Raw genomic sequence first — 20,566 nt, forward strand, 5'->3', positions numbered from 1 at the left:
TAAGCAACTGCAGCTAATTACTGATTTTCTGTATCATCTAAGCCAAATCAAGAATTCCCCCTAGAGCAGTTACTGCAGAAATACACTGTGTTAGGCCCCAGCTAACCTTCTGTTGGATTTGAAGTTTTTTTCCTACATAAAAAGTACAAAAATACTCACTGAAGGTTACTGAGAAATTGTTTGATTTGACATAAAGATGAAGACACACTTTTCTTAGTACACGTTGTCATTCACAGGATAACTTGCATCACACGCAATTTAATGAAAGCTCTCAAATAAGCGATTTTATTCCTATCCATGATTGCAGACATTTACAAAACCATAACATCTGAGTTCACCTTAAAAAATAACTTATATAAAGCAGTGATATACACAGCACAAAATAGTTCAGGGAGGGGCAGGAGCAACTTTTAATAATTAAAATGTAAACGTGAAAAAAAGGATGGAATAAAAGTCCCTACTCATTTCTACTTAAGATGTCATGTGATAGTATTTTACAATGTCCTGTGGGTCCATGTATGTATGTGTATGTGTCCATATAACATACACACATACAATACATTCTCTTTCCCACACATATACATACACAGATAATCATTTGCAGTTCAGTTGAGGGCAATTCTAGTGTGCCGCTCCGTACAGTTGTTCGAATCACGTTTGGACCCGCTTTCTTCACAAAATAGGGGAGAGAGCAGGAAATAAAAAGGTTGGTTTGGTGTGACTGAGATTCCTTGGTTTAACTGTACACTGTGATGAATAATTTTCTTCCGTAGTAGTTCTGTGAAGGGCTGACTCACTGTGGTTTCCATGAGGAGACTTGGTAATGGATCACACACTCATTGTCATGCTAGGGGAGTACTAGGAGAGAAGAATCCATATTTTAACAACAATTCTACAGGCCACTGACATCCCCCTTGGTAAACAACAGTAACTGTGAATTTTAATGCCTTTTATGAACAAGCCTTTAATACAGCATAAAAATTTAGAAAGCAGGAAAAGAGTAAATTATATAGAACTGACTGTCCTGAAATGTTAACTATTTCCTCTGGAAAGCAACCAGTCCTGTCCTCTCTCTGAGAGTAAGGAGGTGGTAAGTACCTGGTCCCTTAGCTTTTTTCTTCTAGCCAGATTCAGGTTTCACGGGCCCTTGGAACAACTGGGGCAAAAATGTAGCCCAAGGTTGAATCATATGAAGTAAGTATGAGGGACAGGATAGGCTGTTTTCTACTAGCTTGGTTAAGAAGGGAAGTTACTAGCCTCTTCGTGCTTGTCTCCTTGCCTGTTAAATCTGCTTAATGATAGTATTAATCTTAAAGGGGTTTTGGGAAGATTGAATATAAACCCCTTAAAACTGTATTTATTGGAAACATAGAAATGTGCTCAGTAAATGCTGGATTAATAACTGAACTTCTGGCTGGCCATAAGAAATCCTCACTAGAGCACTGAGAAAGTATCAATACTTAAAGAGTCTGATTTATACTTCAGCATATAAACTTCCCTGAAACTCTGACTCCAGTCTCAATCCACAAGCATTTCTGGGTGGAGGTAGGGGCACTGCTGTCATATGTTACTTGTAGGTTTGAGGCTGACCACTGGTAAAGGTGAGGCTTTCAGAAATTTGGAAACACAGTCTTATAAACGATAAATAGAGCAGTTATTCTGATAACGATGCCAATATACCCTCATACGTTTTTAAAGCTTTTTATTTTGTATTGCGGTATAGCTGCTTAACAGTGTTATGATAGTTTCAGGCGGACAGTGAGGGGACTCAGCCATACATACACAAGTATCCATTCACCCCCAAACTCCCCTCCCTTCCAGGCTGCCACATAACAGTGAGTAGAGTTTCATGTGCTAAAATGTAGGTTCTTGTTGGTTATCTACTTTAAGTAAGGCCCACGTATTATTTTTTCTCCAAAACTCCAGATGTGTTTCTAATGAGCAGCCATGTTTAAAAACACTTGGACTATATGATGATCTTTTACTTTTATCTAGTTTGTTTCACTTTTTCTATTTCATATTCAGTGCTCCCATTTCATTTAGTTTGTTTTCCAATTTCTCCATCTCTCTTTTGTTTGATGTTCTTTCTCAAGCCTTTATCAAGCATAGTAGAAAAGCTTTTGTATACATATATGTAAATAGTATGTATAATATATATTTTAGAAAACAGGGATTTTTACCTAAAAAATTTGACATTTGGATTCCATTTGTTTGACTTAGTATGAATAGATGCTAGATTTCTAATTAAAAAAAATAGATATGCAACAAGCAACAAAGGTTTACTGTAAAGCACAGGGAACTGTAGTCAATATTTTGTAATAACTTACAAGGCAAAATAATCTGAAAAATAATACGTGTATGTGTTTACCTGAATCCCCTTGCTGTGCACCTGAAACACTGTCAGTCAACTATACTTCAATAAAACACACAGATTAAGAAAAAACTTAAACACAGCAGTGTGTACCTGTCCATCTCAAACTCCCCAACTATCCCTTCCTCCATCCTTCACCCTCGGCAACCATAAGTTTGTTCTCTAAGTCTGTGAGTCTCTTTCCGTTTTGTAAGTAAGTTCATTTGTATCATTTCTTTTTAGATTCCACATATAAGGGATGTCATATGATATTTTCCCTTCTCTTTCTGATTTCATTCAGCATGAAAATCTCTAGGTCCATCCATGTTGCTGCAAATGGCATTATTTCATTCTTTTTGGTGGCCGAGTAATATTCCATTGTATATAGGTACCGTATCTTCTTTTATCCAGTCCTCTGTCGATGAACATTTAGGTTGCTAAATGTCGGGGCTACTGTAAACGGAGCTGCAATGTGTCCTTGTACTCTTGAGGAACAGATTGTGATAGAAGAGTTCTAGAGTAGCACTGCCCAACAGAACTTACTTTAGGGGTGGTCATGTTCCACAATCTGTGGTGTCCAGCATGAAAGCCACTAGCCACATGTGGCAACTTGAGCACATGAAACATGGCTAGAACTAAAATTTTAACGTGATTTAACTTGAACTTACTTAAATGCAGCTGGTGGCCACTGGTTTGGACAACACATTCTACATCATTTGCCATGGGAGAAGCATCTGCTACAAATGGAATGGTCCCTGGATGAAGGGGGTTTCCAGATTAGATGTAAATATGAGCTCTTAAATCCTTTCTATGTTTTATAAAAAACTGAGGACCAGGGCCTTTTCATACTGTTCATGGGGTTCTTAAGGCAAAAATACTGAAGTGGTTTGCCATTCCCTTCTCCAGTACGTCAGGGAGTACATCAAGGCTGTATATTGTCACCCTGCTTATTTAACATATGCAGAGTGTATCATGAGAAATGCTGGACTGGATGAAGCATAAGCTGGAATCAAGATTGCAGGGAGAAATATCAATAACCTCAGATATGCAGATGACACCACCCTTATGGCATATATGCGAAGAAGATCTCAAGAGCCTCTTCATGAAAGTGAGAGAGGAGAGTGAAAAAGTTGGCTTAAAACTCAACATTCAGAAAACTAAGATCATAGCATCCGGTCCCATCACTTCATGGCAAGAAGATGGGGAAACAATGGAAACAGAGACTTTATTTTTTGGGGCTTCAAAATCACTGCAGATGGTGACTGCAGCCATGAAATTAAAAGAGGCTTACTCCTTGGAAGAAGCCTCTCACTTTATCTGCCTCTTTCCATGGGCACAATCATTAATACCACATTAAAAAGAATTCCCTTTTGCCCTGGTCCTCAGTTCAGTTCAGTAGCTCAGTCATGTCTGATTCTTTGCGACCCGTGAACTGCTGCATGCCAGGCTTCCCTGTCTATCACCAACTCCTGGAGCTTACTCAAACTAGACAAACCTAGACAGCATATTAAAAAGCAGAGACATTACTTTGCCAACAAAGGTCTGTCTAGTCAAAGCTATGATTTTTCCAGAAGTCATGTATGGATGTGAGAGTTGGACTATAAAGAAAGCTGAGTGCCAAAGAATTGATGCTTTTGAACTGTGGTGTTGGAGAAGACTCCTGAGAGTCCCTTGACTGTAAGGAGATCCAACCAGTCCATCCTAAAGGAAATCAGTCCTGAATATTCATTGGAAAGACTGATGCTGAAGCTGAAATTCCAATACTTTGGTCACCTAATGCAAACTGACTCATTTGAAAAGACCCTGATACTGGGAAGGATTGGGGGCAAGAGGAGAAGGGGACGACAGAGGATGAGATGGTTGGATGGCATCACTGACTCGATGGACAGGAGTTTGGGTAAACTCCAGGAGTTGGTGATGGACAGGGAGGCCTGGCGTGCTGCAGTTCATGGGTCGCAAAGAGTCGGACACAACTGAACTGAACTGAGGACCAGGGCAAAAGGAAATTCCTTTTGATGTGGTACTAATGATTGTGCCCCATGGAAAGAGGCAGATAAAGTGAGAGGGTTTGGTCCATTCTGCAAGGGCAACCAGGAACAGTGATGATCCTGAGAAGGAGGGCATGAACCTTCTGAAAAAGGAGCAGAGAGAACAGATGATGTGAACTCCAGATGAGCTAAGGCGGTGTAGGAATCAGAAATGAGGTATAAGGTGTGGACTAGATATGGATGGACTCATTAATATGGAGAAAGCAGGATTTCCCATGGAAGAGTGCAGGGCAACAGTGGTTTAGCTGGCAGAAGTCTGGACTGGAAGTCATCAGAGTCTGATCTATGGCTTAAACCCAAAACCCCACACTGATCTTGAGTAAAAGTAGATGATGAGACCTGAAAACGGGTCACCAGAGCCTAAGAGGAGGATTGTTAATCCTTTAAACACAGGTCTAATCAAGAAAAAATCTACTTGTTAATCATTTAATCGCCTCAAATTTCCATTCAGTCCTGAAAAGCTGAATTAGACATGTTACTGACTTTCCATGTTGGAGTACACTGAGTGGGTTGATAAAAGGGGAGACTGCCAGAAAAGACAAAGGGGATTCAATGTGATAGAAAATGTTTTCCCCTTTAAGCTTGATAGTGGCAGCAAAAAGCAAAGCTAAATAAAACCCCAAACCCCAAACAATCATAGACAAGGATCTGTGAGGTGGAGCCCGCCCTGACCCTGTGCTGGGAGGGGATCTACCCCCAACTCACCAGGAGAAACCATGCAAATCTCCACGACAAGGAATGACAGCATGCTGCCACAAACTATCCGCAGACTTTGACAAACAATTATATTTTGGTATTTGACATTTAGGAGCAAGACTAAACAAGAAGATAAATGGATACCAATGTTTTATTAAAAGCAGAATAGAATATGGCAAAATGGGCACAGGAAATTTGTTGCTGTTGTCACTAAGTTGTGTCCGACTCTTCGTGACCCCCATGGACTGTAGCCCACCAGGGTCCTCTGTCCATGGATTTCCCAGGCAAGAATATTGGAGTGGGTTGCTATTTCCTTTTCCAGGGGATCTTTCCAGATCAGGGATGCTTTCTATGGCTACTGTTATTTATAGTAAGAGTCAGTGAATCAATCATACTGCACACAGAACCTTCTGTAATGATGGAGATGTTCTAGTCTGTGCTGTCCAGCACAGCAGCCATTAGCCACACATGGCTACTAAGACCAAAAGATGTAGCTAGTCTAATTTAGGCCCTGAAAATTTAACTGGATTTAATTTTAAACAACACAGCAAGACCATCAATCATTATTTTAAAGACAAAGACTTTAATGGGTATATTGTGCCAATCTAAAAACAGTAAAAGCCTTTAAAGCTTTTCTGAAAGGACTTCAAAGGGTATGTTGGAAAAACTTTCTGGGTAAGTCATAATTAATTCTAGAGACCATCTCATTTAATGCACATCCTGAATAATCGGATTTTAAAAATCCCCGAATCCTTTTTTCATAAGGATTATTCCAGATCATTCATATGTCAAGTAACATTAGGTAATATCGTTAAGAATATATTACAGTATTCATTCTAATTATACACTGTTAAAAGTATGTATATATGCAAACAAATATATGTGTACATTCCCTGCTACCAAGCATGTTTATTGGTTGTTCCTATTTCTTAACACTGGCAATTGTTAAGATTTTAAACCTGTGGTATTTCAACTGTCTTAAGCAAATCTTACAGTAAAATGAGAGTCTGTTACAGATTCATTGGGAAGTTAAAGAGAGTTAGGTTCATTCAGGGAGGAAACTGAGTGGAAAAATAGGGTACACTGAGAAAGTCAGGGCCAGATTTATTCAGAAAGGATGGAAGCATCATCTCTAAGCAACACAACTCAGAAAAATTAGCAAGCATCTAATAAAATTTAAAATTTGAAAGTACAAGTAACTGTAAGATGAGGCTCTGAGTATATTTGGAACAGTAAAATAGATTGTGTGTAACTGTCTATATAAATGACGGGCTATTTGCACTGCTAAGGCTGTAAACCACTTATCTGCTGTTGCCTTTACTGAAACTGCTTCAACTAAGTGAGATTGAGGGAAATCACAAAATTTCTAGGAAAACTCACAGAATGTGCAAGCAAAAAGGAATTTTCCTATTGATTGCTATTCAAGCAGAAGAGAAATAGCTTACATTTTTTTTCCAGAAGTAAAGAAAGAGTAGGTGTTAAATGGGATATCGTACTTAGAGACATGAAATATTCCTGGGGTACTGTCCTGAGACCACACCGCAATGTTTCTGTTGTACCACTGCATGAATATGCCATGACATATTCTAGTGTTTATGTGAGAGGTTGTGCTATCAGGTTCTCCTCCACCAGATGAGAACAGTTTTGGCCTTACAAAACTGTTGACTGCATCAGTGTTTGGTTTAGCATGTAAAGCATGAACTAGAGAATTTATTACACCCACTTCATGTACCATGGACTTCATCAGAAGTATCCATTAAATCTTCAACCAATGTGTGTGCATTTCTGTTCATACACTTTAAGAACACTTCAGATCTTATGTGTACTTCTAAGCATCTAGATATTTTCTTTTCTAAATAAGAGATAATATTACAGGTACCTGAGCTGAACTAAAGTGAAATAGATCTAGTGTGTATGTGGCTATGTAAAAAAAAAATACATGGGGGCATACGGGATTTCTTTGCAACAGCAGAAAACAACAAAAGGCAGGAAGGGTAATAAGAAGTGATCTACTGCCTGTTGATAATTCCTATTTGGCAACATGATTTTAACAGCATGTTAGCTCAGCTGATTCTAGTTCAATGCTATGGCGAAGTTTTATGCTAAATTAATTCAAGAAATAAGACTGCTTTCTCCTGGGAGGCATGAAGCACTATGTTGAATTAAACCTTTTTGTATTGTTTTCAAAACCAAACATTTTCTAGAGTTTGAACACTAGGGGGCATCTTTGTTTTTTGAAATAAAGGCTTGTTTATGATTTTCCCCCACCCCAAACAGAGTCGGAATAGTGGCTCTATTTTTTTGGTTCACATTTTTCTACATAAAGTGTGTTGGCACTGCAAGGTTTCTGCCTTTGGGTGGACATTTCTGTCTGTATATGGATTATATTAAGCAGCATGTATGAAATAACTGGGGCAGTGTCTGTAACAATCAGTTAATAGATGTTTGCTTCCTTCCCAGGCTGCTTCTGTGGTTAAACTTCAAGATAAAGACTGACAAACCCTCAAAAGGCAGACTGCTCAGAAATTTTTGCTTTACAGACTTTATGTGTATTAAAACACTAGAATCTGATTTGCATGTTTAGTCATGGGAAATGTTTTCTTTTTGAATTCATTAAGTAGTTCTACTTTTCCTTTATGATAGTAAAGCTAACTTAGTAAAGATACCTAGTCTATTTAGGGCTTTAAGTAAGGCCTTACTACATTTGTCAGCAATGAATTTCTTTTGTCTTCCTCCTCTCTGGTCTGGTTCTCGATCTTTTAAAGTACAAACAAAAATGTAATAGAGGAATCCATAACAAGGGCTTCATTCATAGTGGAGACCCCTGGGGGTGGAAGGGGACTGACAGCCGGTGGCCAGTGTGGACCTGCCTCCAGGGCTGCTCTACACTCTAGGCAGAGGCAGGTTCTCCACCCCCATCCAAGTATTTCTCTTCGGGGGACTTTTCTAGTGGGGACGGGAGAGAGGAAAGGGGAGGCAGGCTGGAGCTTTGTGTTTTTTCTTTTTTGGTAACTCTGCATAGAAGCCTGGCATTTTACTGCTTCCTGGCTTCAAGGGTAGCGAGGCTGGGCCAGGAGACGGGTGGGGGGCGGGGGGAGCCCTGCTCCAGCCCGAGCCCCAGCCCCAGCTCCAGCCCCAGCTCCAGCCTCAACCCCAGCCCCAGCAGCTCTCTATGCTGTGCACAGTCCCAAAGGGATCTGCTGTTTGGTGTGTGCACAGTCCACCTGGGGCCAGAGGGCGAGGCTGGTGTTTACACAAAGTAGATTTTAAACTCCCCTTCTATCTGGTTTTCTGATCACCACAAAAAGCTCTCTGATGCCCACTATGACGCTGGCCCCTCCCCGACGAACACGCAGTCACCAACAAGGAATCTGGGAAGGAAGAGTGGGCCGAGTTCCTCTCATCCATGCCCCTAAAGTTAAAGTCACACGGGATCTCTTTAAAGAAGTTTTCTTGTCCAATACAAAGCTAATAAATTTCCTCAGTGCTCTTTAAACACATGGTTTCTATCTATTACAGTACTTATTAATCTGACACGTGGTTTAATTAGTCGTGTAAACACATTTTCCTCATCAGATTGCATTCTTTGAGGTTAGGGATGTGTTATGTTTATTTCAGAATATTTTGTCCTTAACCTAGTGCTCTGCACACTACAGGCTCAACACATGTCTAATTGAACTGAATTAATTATCATGTATCTCACTGAATTATAAAGTTTTGTTACTGGAAGAATTAACATAAAATGAAATTAAAGTCTCTAATTAGATAAAGAGAATAGTAACTAATTAAAATTAACTTGTCCATAGTCTTGAAGCAAACTAGTGAAAGAACCAGGATCTAAAAAAACAAAATCCCATAACCCTAAGCATTATGACAAACTATATAGTTTCTCACATTTTTCTGTTTCCTCACCATTGATGGGCTAATCTTTTGATTTTTTTAAATATAAATTTTTATGTATACTTTTTTTTGTCCCCACTAATCATATGTAGCCTGCAAATAAAAGCCAAACTAAAAATCAGTGTAAGTTTATGTCTAGTTTTAACAGAAGTCAAGTCTAAAAATACAGGAAGTCTTGTCCCAGGTAGAGGTGCTAGGTCAATACCAAGAAGTAAAAGAATCCACAGAACTCTCCATCTTGGGTTCCATTTTGGAAAGTAGTCATTCTGGGTAAAAGTTAGGCATGCTACCAGCTACTGCTTCAAATTCTGATCTCAGGCAAAGGTTGAATTAAGGCAAAATGAAGGTGGGTTTCTCTTCTGATTCTGTTTATAGTTTGGTAGATCCTCCATAATTTTAATAATGGCAGCACATGTATTGGAGGCACTGATTCTGTGAACATGAAACTAGCTTGGGTTTTGAAGTTCTTCATTCCAGTTCAGGCATTCTTAGCAGAGAACGTAGATCAGCATCACTGATGAAGTTTTTTCACGTGGAAGTATGCTGGGCCCCACTCCTGGATATCCTGAATCACCGGGTCTAGGGAGGGTTCTGGGAAATTGTATTTTTAAAAATTCTATAGGTATTTCTAGTGTGAAAAAACAGTTAATTAACTATTGTATAATCATTCCTTGAGAAAGAGACCATGTTGTCCTTTTGGTCTCTCCAGGGCCTAGCATATTGCTCTGGCGAGTACTCAGTAACTGTTAAATGAAGGAATGAATTTTATTGCTTCTCTGCTGCTGTCTACTTCTATGTAGACATGAAATGCTGCCTTTGTTTAAAACTATAGTCACACAAAAAAATGATGTGAGTATCTAGTTCAGGTTAAATGAAAACAACATGTTAACATACCAGGCAGGAAAGTCTAGAGTATGAAGTAAAGGCATCTTAGAGACAAGTTTCAGAGCCTCAAAGGACAGCACTGAGAATAGACTTGATTTTGCAGTGATCCAAGACATTTCAGTAATGTAAAGACTTATGAAAATGATCAAATATGCAACCTGTTTCTAGTACGTTCCTTTATAATGTATGTTTTCTGTAGAAAAATGGTTATTAAAATTTTCATTTTTGTAACTATGTACATAGAATCAGAGTTGAAAGTGCTTTTTTTAATGTTATCAAAGAAATTCCACATAATTTTCTAACTCTTAAAAGATCAACCTATTGAACTCTAAATAGTCATAATAAAGGCTTTATGCATTTATTCTTAAGAAGAGCTTCAGAAATAAAATGTGGATATAATAATGTAGTCAAGGGAATACTTACACTCTCACTCTGAAAAGGATTTAAGAAATTTCCCCCCATTTCACCATCATCCCTTGGAGTGCCCGGCTGATTACTCAGGCTCATATTATTGGGAGAATTCTGTAAACAAGATTTAGAAAACAAAGCATTTTTAAGATTTTAATTTCCCTTTTACATTGTACTGTTTCAAACATGGAATCTATAGCATCATCTCTAAGGACAAAGCAGACATAACTCCCACCTCAGACTTGTACCATGTATTTCCATTTCATTCTTTGTACCTTGCCAACTACTATATACTTTCCCAAACAAAAATTAAAAAACAGAAACCCCAAATAACTCACCAGAACTCTTCATCTTAATCTCAGAATCAATATTTATTCGAAATCTCACCTTCAGTTTATGGAGTTCCTAGGACTCTGGAGAGTTTAAGAAACATTCCCAGGAGGCCCATGATGAACAGAGCAGGCTGCCCACTGATTAGACAGGATGGAACAATGCCTTCCCTGGGTGATTTTACTAACCAGACTCGAAAGGTCACTATTTTCATAAACATTTCCCTTTAATTCTACATGCGTTTTACATAAGTAACACAATTTTAGCCATTATTTTTATATGAACCATAAGGAAAAAAGGAAAATAGTTAACGACAGTTAAGAACAAGAGGAATAAATACCCTGAACTTGAGAATTCAGTATGTTCTTGTAGAGGAAAAGGAGGCTCATGTGTGGAGTGATCTAGAATCCTTTCCAACCATATGTTTGAGTAGACGTATTCAAAACTCTTAAGATAAAATGGTTGACAGGAGCTATCTAGTCAAACACTAAGATAGCAGTATATTGCTTTATGCTCTATTTGAATTTTCTAGTCTCATTATTACTGTGTGATTTTAGCCACGTGAGGTCCTGACACTCCACCTCGATGGGGAATACAGAGCATGTGCACACAGGGCTGCAACCGTGACTGAGGCACTCTTGTAAAAATAAACTGCAAGGGTAAAAACTCGTACTTGTTATTTCAAATGGGAGCCAGGTTTTGGAGTCTTTTCCTGAGTCACTGCCATTTATATTCTGTTTCTGAATAAGTTTTTAGATTTTTTTTTTTAAAGAAAATTTCTGAGGATTCTGACTTACGTCATAAAAATGAAAATTTCATGAATGAGTTATTTCCAGAAGAATATATGCTTTTAAAAAGTATGGTTAAAGTGTAAAGCAGAAACAGGTAGATGAGCTGGTGGAAATACAGCTCGTGTCTTGTCGTGCTCTGAACCTCAGAGGGAGGATCTGAGAACACGGATTCTCTGAAGTCCATAGGAGCTGCATTTGCCAGTGAACCCCAAGGGCCCAGGAACCACTGCCTAATGGCATAAAGAGGGTTCTATTTTTTTGACAATTGTTTTTCCTATGAAAATGTTAGTTTCCTAAGTATAAAATAACTGGACTTTGAAATGTACAGGGATAACTTGATTTCCTGGAAAAAAAATTAAGTAAAATTGAAGTGCAATTACTTAAGCTACAACTCACTAAAATAAATTATTAATCAACTGTTTTAAAATAAGGAATGATAATATTGACTCAGTTCAAAAACGGGAAAATTTATTTTAAAAAATATTGCAAGATTTACCCCAGTCTAGTAGTCTTTTTGGTCCAGACAGATTTGTCATTTCATGGACAAACTAATCTTGGAGTAAAAAATAATGTAACATACCTCTATAAGGGTATTTGAGGATGTATTTGGAAGCTGTATACTTTGACATATTCAAAAAAATAGATGAAACAAGCCCTCGCATCGTCGGGTAATATTCAGACCCCTTAGTCATAAGCATGTAAGATACCCTGAGAGGAGCAGCATCTCTCTGACTAAGCTGGGGTGCTCCCAGACTCTGCTGCACTTCTGCCGTGTATCATTCCTTTAAAAAATTTTTCATTTTATATTTAAACATTTTTTTTTTTTATTGGAGTATAGTTGATTTACAGTGTTGTGTTTCAGGTGTATAGGAAAGTGAATAAGTTATACAAATACATATATCCACTCTTTTTTTTTAAGATTCTCTTCCCATAAAGGCCATTACACAGTACTGAGTGCCCTGTGCTACAAGTAGGTCTATATTAGTTAGTTATTTTATATAGAGTACTGTATATATGTCAATCCCAATCTCTCAATTTATCCCTCCCCACGCTTACCCCCTGGTAACTATAAGCTTCTTTTCTATATCTGTAACTCTATTTCTGTTTTGTCGGTAAGTTCATTTGTATCTTTTTTTAGATTCTACATATAAGTGATAACATTTCTTGATTTATAACTCTGAAAGTCTGGCTACATTCATATTTATTCCTGATTCAAACTGTCAATTTAAAAAATATTTAAAGTTTAAAAGGAACAGTACCTTAATATTTAAATACTTATAAAAACACTTCATGGTGGTGTTCCCCATGCAGTCTTTTCATAGCATGGTGACTCAGCATGAAACTGTTTTACGAGAGGGTAGTGGTGTACGTAAGAACATTGAGAGGAAAGTTAAAAGGACACATCCTTATACAAAACTGAGCTAAATATCAGATCTCTGAAACTTGTTCCTATTTAGGTCACTGGGTATATTTGAAAACTGTGAATTGGTATAGGACATTTAAAAAAAAATCTGAGAGTACTTCTCAGAAGTTCTACCGTACTACTACGGAAGAAAGTTACCTGAGGTAATTTCTGTAAAACGTTGCGAAAACAACAGAAGTTGCTGAATGGGGAGTCTTAAGGAAACCATCAACAGTGCTGCTGATGGTCACTGGATGACATGATGAGGATACAGGGGAAGATATCCTCAGTACTGGCATTGTAGGTTAGGGTGAGGGAGCAGGTTATGGTTCCAAACATCAGCCCAGACCAGGTTATGACAGTGGGTGGCAATGAACTGTGTGTACGTTGCATGTAACCGCAGCTCTGGTTTTGTGTAGTATCTCCAGTAGATTTCATCCACAAGGCAAGACTATATTGCACAAAAATGGTTATGTTGGTCAAACAACTTTTTAAAATATGAAATTTAAAAAATGTAACACTGATGCTTGACAACCTAGAAGGGTGGGATAGGGAGGAAGGAAGGAGGGAGGTTTAAGAGGGAGAGGACATGTGCATGCCTGTGGCTGATTCATGATGATGTATGGCAGAAATCATCACTGTATTGTAAAGTAACTATCCTCTAATTAAAAATAAAAATAATACAATTAAAAAAAAAAAAGATACAGGTGTAATTGGAGAATTAGGAAGGTGCAACTGGAGGCTCAAGAAGGATTGTGAACAAAAATAAGCAGTAGTGTTTATTAAAAAATAAGATGGTCTTCAGAAGAATGACTAGAAAAAGAATAGGATGAAAAGGGAAGAGCCCAGGAAATAAGAGAAAAGAGAGGAGAGTTTCTTGAGATAGCTGGACATGTGTTGGAAAGGAGGAAGATAGGGAAAATCAAGTTAGTGACACCTTGCACAGCTCAGCGTGAAAGACTGAAAAATTAAGCAGTGAGTGGAAAGACGTGGGGAAGAAAAAATTGGGAGGGGAGTGTACAGTACATTTGGTGCTGCTGATTAGAGATAAAGTGACCGTTAGTGTAGTGGAGATGGGACAGACAATCGTGGTGCCATCACCCAGACAGCCTGGTTAGAGCCCGCAACCTGGAATGAGCAGTGGGGCAGTGCAGAAATGAGATGCTTAGGAGTCCATTTGAAGATGGATGCAACTAGTCATTTCTAGTACATTGTTGAGTGGCAAGTTTATTACTTGGGCATAATTCTTAGGTCAACTGAAATGTATTTGAATTTCCCTTTGTAAAAATTTTTCCTTACTGTTTGGTCTCCTTAGTTATACTAAGCTTTTTGGGGGCAGAGACTATATCTTGTTTAACTTTGGATTTTTATAGTCCAGATTAACGCCTTGGCACATTTATGTTTACTGAATGAAGGAATTCCTGCCTAAGTATATGAACCACTTGAGGGCGAAGATTATGTTTGTATTTAAAGAAGTCTTTTGTATTTTCCCACAGTGCACAAGGCAGTACTCAGTACACAAAACTACACAATGGGTGGTCAGTTAATGCTTCAAGAATAAACAGTACATCGTTAGGCAAGAGAATGTTACTAGCAGTGGATACACTGTGATAGAAAAACTTGTTTCTGGGAATAGGAATGGAAAAATAAGCATAGACGGCATAGCAACAGATCTGATATGAAGGTAGATTAGAAGATGGTATTTCATTTGTCACTATGGCCCTTAACATTTTTAAAAGTGCTTTATAATTACAAAGTGCCTCCCCATGCAAAATTTTGTTTACATCTGTGTAGTATACAAGGTTATGTTAGTGGAAACTTTAGGAAGATGGCCTTAAGCAAATTGGATGTTCCTGCCTTTGTGTAAAATAAATTATCTTTAGATATTAGAATATGGTTCTCAAATTTAACTTCAGACATTTTACTGTGACCACAAAGCACAATTCAGCCAACATCAATTGTCAGATACCTAAGATAGCCACTATAATCATGGTCATCTGGCTTGTAAAGGTGCTTTAGAGAAAGAAGTCTCTAATGGAATTATACAATGAATCTTATATTGAAAACAAGATTTTTGAAGGCTTACATAATATAATTTCTCAGCGAGGTAAGATAGTGCCCATTGTATATATTTATCTATTTTTAGAAAAGAAAAAGAGCTTCCCAGTGGTTCTTAAAGACAGACATCCAAACTGCATGTCAAACTTCTCGGGCCAAGCACCCAAGCAATACAGATATAATGTCAGGATGCCAATTAAACTTTCTCTCTCTCTCTTTCACTTTGAAGTCTTAATTTGGAAATATTCATAGCTCAACTTCATTTTACTTTTCTTGGCATCAGGAATTTTACTTTATTATACATGAATATAAATTCAAAGTGGAATTAAAAATGAAGGCATCCTTTAATGAATTTCTGTATTTATTGGTATAAAGCAGACTTCTGAGAGAGTCACTCTAGTGGTAGTTAATAATTAGTTCTTATCAGCCATTCTAAATATATATTTGACCCACAGAGAACTATTTTAAAATTCACCATGACCTAAAAACTATTTAGGTATTCTTCTTCAAAAAATATAAGGCATCTTAGCAAAGGATTAATTTTAGATACTCAGATGATTGACAGAGGAAAAACATGGACATGTGCTATTAGAAGGGCAACTTTCCTACTTCTGTTGAGATAACGTCCCTCTAATTACTTTCTTACTCTATTTTATGGAGCTATAATAATGATTAAGGGCATCAGCATTGCCTGATAAGGGTTTGAACGACAAATGAGATATATAAATGTAATACTTAATGCATATAATAATCACTTTTTCAAATTTACCTCTTTTCATGTTGCTCTAGACTACTTTACATTTTCAAGATTATCTAAACGATGTCAGTTTGCTTTACAAATGTGCAACATCATAATGTGATTAAACTGATTGTTATTTACTGGGTATCAGTTAATCACGTATATCACATCCTGTAAATGAATCTTAGCATGCTTTGAAACCTTCTTAAAAGACTCACTTTACCCTTTCCCACAGATTATGTGCATTAATATTTTAAACTTCTACTTAATTATATCTCGCCTTCTACTTTCAAGCTCTTGTTCAAGAACAAAATTCATAATGTTACTCTCATAATCTTAATAAAAGTTCTGTGTGGAATAAAATACAGATTAAAAAAAACCACAGAATATACAATACTCACCTTGGAAATACTGTCCATATCTCCTGAGCCTAAAACAAAATATGGAAAAAAAGCCTTTATTAGGTAATTAATTCTGTTTATAAATTAATTATTCCTTTACTATAAACAAATGCAGTAATAAAGTACACTGCATGTTATTTTCCAATGCATGTCTCCTGGATTTTTGAATCTCCAAAAATTACTTTTCTCTTATACTATGTGGTGAATAAGTATCATCTGATGTCAAATTCAAATAAAAATTGTACCTCTACTTCCCAGTCATCTACTTTTTTTGTTAATGGTAGAAGAAAAATAACTATTGCTACCATAAATTCATGAAAGCAAAATAGCAGACATACATATCCTACTCAATTCAAAATTTTAACATGTGTATACTAATATACATATGTGTGTATATGTTTATAGATATGTAACTGGATAGCAAGAGAGGAAGAGCTCTTTTCTGAAATGATGCTTCCATAAATATGATAAAATGTAGAATGGACACTTGCAACATGACCTGACAATATTCTGAACCACATTTCACTATAATAACCCAAATTGAAGTACTTTTACTATTAAAATTTTGGCAGCAATCAATATGCATGGCAATCCATCAAAAGTTAAAATGTCTTCAAAATATAATGTTGTAGTTTTATTTTAATTCTTAGGAGAAATGGACCATCAATACTAATTTATCTTCCTACCTAAGAAATGGAATCACAACTTAGGTAACAAAAATAATCAAATCCTTGCTACAATTTTAGCTTTATTTTCAACTATTTACATTATTATCCTGTCATAAAAATATTATATTTTAATAGCACAGCATTCAATAGACAGTCATACAGTGAGAGCTTATTAACATGATTAAGTTATAAACAAGCATAATAAGCTGTTAAATACTAAATGTATATATAATTATGTAAAATATATAGTAATGTTCATGATAGATAACAAGAAAATGTGAAACTATTCTGAAAATTCTATTGCAGTGAGTAATATAACTGAGAATCTTCTATGACCAAATGCTATCTTTTTATGAATGATATTACAATTAAAAGACTGGAAAGTAAATTATTTTGCAATAAATTAGAAGGTAAAATTCTAGAATGGTGCTGTCCAGTAGAATTTTGTGCGATGCTGGAAATGTTTCTTTGTGCTGTCTGTTATGACAGCCATCAGCAAATGTGACTATATGCACTTAATATGTAGCAGTGCAACGGAGGAACTGAATTTTACATTTAATTTAAAATCAGTCACACATGACTAGTAAATACCATAATGGGACTGTACAAATTAATATTTTGAAATCTAGAAAAATAAGCATATATCCTTAAAAGTAGAAAAGTCTATCAAAGTGTAATTTCTTGATTACTGAAGTTACATAGCTTTTCAGAATATGAGAGGATGGTATTTCCTGACCTAGGTTGAAAATGAAAGTTGTTCAGTCATGTCTGACTCTTTGCAACCCCATAGACTGTATAGTCCATGGGATTCTCCAGGGCAGAAAACTGGAGTAGGTAGCCTTTCCCTTATCCAGGGGATCTTCCCAACCCAGGGATCAAACTCAGGTCTCCTACATTGCAGGCGGATTCTTTACCAGCTGAGCCATAAGGGGACCTAGGGTGGGGTTGTGAAATCTGTGTATAACCTGAGTTACTCATGGGCATGGTTTCTCCAACTTAAGTAAAAGATGGTTCTTTTACAAAGGAAAAAAATTAGCACAAACCTCCAACCCCACCGTCAACTTTTAAAATAGTTTATGATATGTGATGATGATAAACATACAGATATAAAATAAACATTTTTTCTTTCCTTTCTTTTTGCGTTTGGCCTGCCTACACATACAGTGTGCTGCGTGACCTCGTCAATTTTTTACCACTTGTTTCTGTTTCTAACTATTGTGAACTTTTTGTTCACCTTGCAGGTAGCTGGCTTCATTTGGTAAGAAAACATCCTTTATGAAGTATGTTTTCAACCATTATTTGCACGACTTGAAATCAGCTTTGTTATAAAAACAGACAGTATGGGCAGTGTTTTTCCTTAAGAGAATCAGTTTATCCACAATATGATAACCGGTTTTACTTTTTAAAAAGAGACAAACATTAAAAAGGAGAAACAAAATCAAGAAATTCTTGCAGAGAACCCAAGTTCCTCTGAGACTGTCCATAGACCTTGGGAGATACCAAAGGCACATTGGGAGGACTTCACAGTCCCCCAGGTGCCCAAAGCTGCAGCGTCTCTTTTTATCATAAGCACTCAGATTTTGATACGTTAAAGGAAATATCTGTGAATATGAGCTCGGATAGAACAATTCTCACACATCTGAGTTTTCAAATGTTCTCCAGTCATCATAGCAAATATCCTATGGATTAAACTATCAGTTGTAGGTAAAAGCTGAAGCATTTCAAAATGAGCTCCTATACACAGAACAACTTTGTAAATCATGATATTATGTCGAATTAAGGTTTTGTTTTGAATTCGTTTCTGAACATCAGATTTAATATCCTTACCTAAAGAGCCATTCATGTGATGTGACTCCATTCCTCCTAATCCACCCATAGGACCATCTGACCCAGGGCCCATTGGAAACTATTTAAAAAATGGAAAAAATGACTGTGATCATATTGAAAACAGTTGTTTATCTCAATGGCACAATATCTATCTTCAACACTGTAAGATACTCCTACAACTTATTTTCATTTACAAGTTATAGAGATTATTTTCCTAGATTTTTTCCCAGCTTTCTAGAATCTCTATCTGGACTGCTGTTTCCCTTATTTCATCTTCTCTATGTTCTGGATCTTCAAGCTAATCCTTATTCATATCCAAATTTTCCTTAAGATATCCTTAACCAGAAAGCACATATATTCCAGTGCAAATGAGAAGTACTCTCTTCTATGCTGTTGACAAATTTTGCTATTATAAACCAGAGGTGATTCTTAAGAAGTTGTTAAAAGTACTGGCTTATCAATAAGAACAACTGAACATTATACATTTTTCATAGCAGACAATCGCTCGTTGTTCAAATGGACATAATAAATAATGTCATCTTGCAGGTTAAGTACATTTAGTGCCTTGGGGATAGCTAAATACACCTAAGTCGTCTTGGCAATCTAACCACGTCAGTTCAATGACAATTAGGCATTCAACAGCAGTTATATTTAACATTTTTTTAAAGTCGTGTTACTTTGTTTTCAAGTGAAACCTTACATTAGGAGCCTAGTACAACACACATGTGAACAGATGTGCTGTGGTAGAGTAGGTGGTGGAAAAGTCCATGACCTGCTGCTCATTCTTTGCCTCAACTCCCTGGAATGCTTCGGAGGAAGCTCAGACTCCACTTTGAAGACAGGCTATCTATAATCACCTTATATTTACAGTTAAGATACTGAAAACACTTTTTCTTAAAATTTCTCATGCCCAAATAATTTCTTCCATGTTATATGGTGCAGAATACTGAATGTGTGTATGTGTGTGGTGTATATATGTCTATGGATGTTGTATGTATGTGTGCCTATAGATGGAGTGGAGATGGTTACTCATCAAGGAGGCTTGAGGGGAAAAAACTGCCTCAGCAGACAATGCTGTATATCACCAACTCTGTGTGGAAACAACATGGCTTTCCATCACCGTGCTCACATATATCACATGCTTATACATCTTCCCAGAGTGATGCCAATTCTGTTGCCTAAAAGCAAAAGTATGGATTGTTTTTTATTTTCCAGTAACAACTTGGAATATGTATGCCTCTAATGAGAGGTCAAAGAAATTAACTTTGAACTTACTGTTGTTTTCCAGCCTTTTTTTTTTTCCCAAAGCATAGTTTAGATCTGGGCTGAGACACTGGTACCAGTGAGGCTAACAGCCTGTGATCCTCCTTGGTTTGGTGTCTTTATCTGGCCATCACTGTGCTTAAAGCAACACTGACTGTAGGTATGATACTTCAAGCACAGAACACTGCAGTCCGAGCCCTCACAGGCATTGGCTCTTACTACCCATGGCTCAAATAAATGATATTTGAAAGAATGACATGCTCATCATCTACTTCTGTTGAATCTCTTATCTTTGTAACAAGTGAGAGAACCAGAATGGAACACACTTGGGTGATATCAGTTCAGCTGCAGAAATGTCTTCAGTACCATATGCTCTTGGTTTCCTCCCTTATTCCTTCCCTTTCAAATATCAAGTTTTAAGATATGAAATTGCAGTATGAAGTGCTCTTCTATATTTGTGCTGCATTTCTGAAAGGCACATTGTTCATGACTGTATTCAATGTTTTTAAAATCTCTGTAAAAAAACAGCTTTTAGACATTACTGACAGGAAATTGTTTTTTTTTCCTGAAAAAGAATTTATTTGATTATATAAAGGGAATACTGGTAATTAAAGGCAGTGCTGCTTAATAGAAATAAAATATGTAAAGTTCAAGTGTGAACTATGTAAGTAAATCTGGATTTAGTAGCAGCCATCTTTAAAAAGTAAAAGTAAACAGGTAAAGTTAATTTTAATAATTTTATTTAGTTATGTAATCAAAATTATCATTTCAAGATAGTCAATGCAAAATTTTAACGAGAT

At 36.8% G+C, this 20,566-nt stretch overlaps 1 protein-coding gene across 39 annotated transcripts in view; it reads right to left on the reverse strand.

Moving 5' to 3' along the window:
* Positions 1-257: 257 nt before the first annotated feature.
* The window catches only part of SSBP2 (single stranded DNA binding protein 2), a 318,118-nt gene continuing 297,809 nt past the window's right edge, over positions 258-20,566 (reverse strand). For 30 of the 39 annotated variants that reach the window (XM_081503862.1, XM_081503858.1, XM_081503857.1 and 27 more), the window contains 4 exons: positions 18,504-18,582; positions 16,009-16,037; positions 10,303-10,401; positions 258-858 (listed from right to left, as the gene is read on the reverse strand). In XM_081503862.1, coding sequence (XP_081359988.1) covers positions 829-858; positions 10,303-10,401; positions 16,009-16,037; positions 18,504-18,582 — 237 coding nt within the window. In that variant the 3' untranslated portion in view covers positions 258-828. Of the gene's footprint in view, positions 859-10,302; positions 10,402-16,008; positions 16,038-18,483; positions 18,583-20,566 lie in introns of all 39 variants that reach the window. The other 9 variants (XM_081503848.1, XM_081503843.1, XM_081503839.1 and 6 more) reach the window with 3 other exon arrangements.

The sequence above is a fragment of the Giraffa tippelskirchi genome, chromosome 6 (genome assembly GCF_054371585.1).
Source record: "Giraffa tippelskirchi isolate mGirTip1 chromosome 6, T2T-mGirTip1v1.2.pri, whole genome shotgun sequence".
In the NCBI taxonomy this organism is placed as follows: domain Eukaryota; kingdom Metazoa; phylum Chordata; class Mammalia; order Artiodactyla; family Giraffidae; genus Giraffa; species Giraffa tippelskirchi.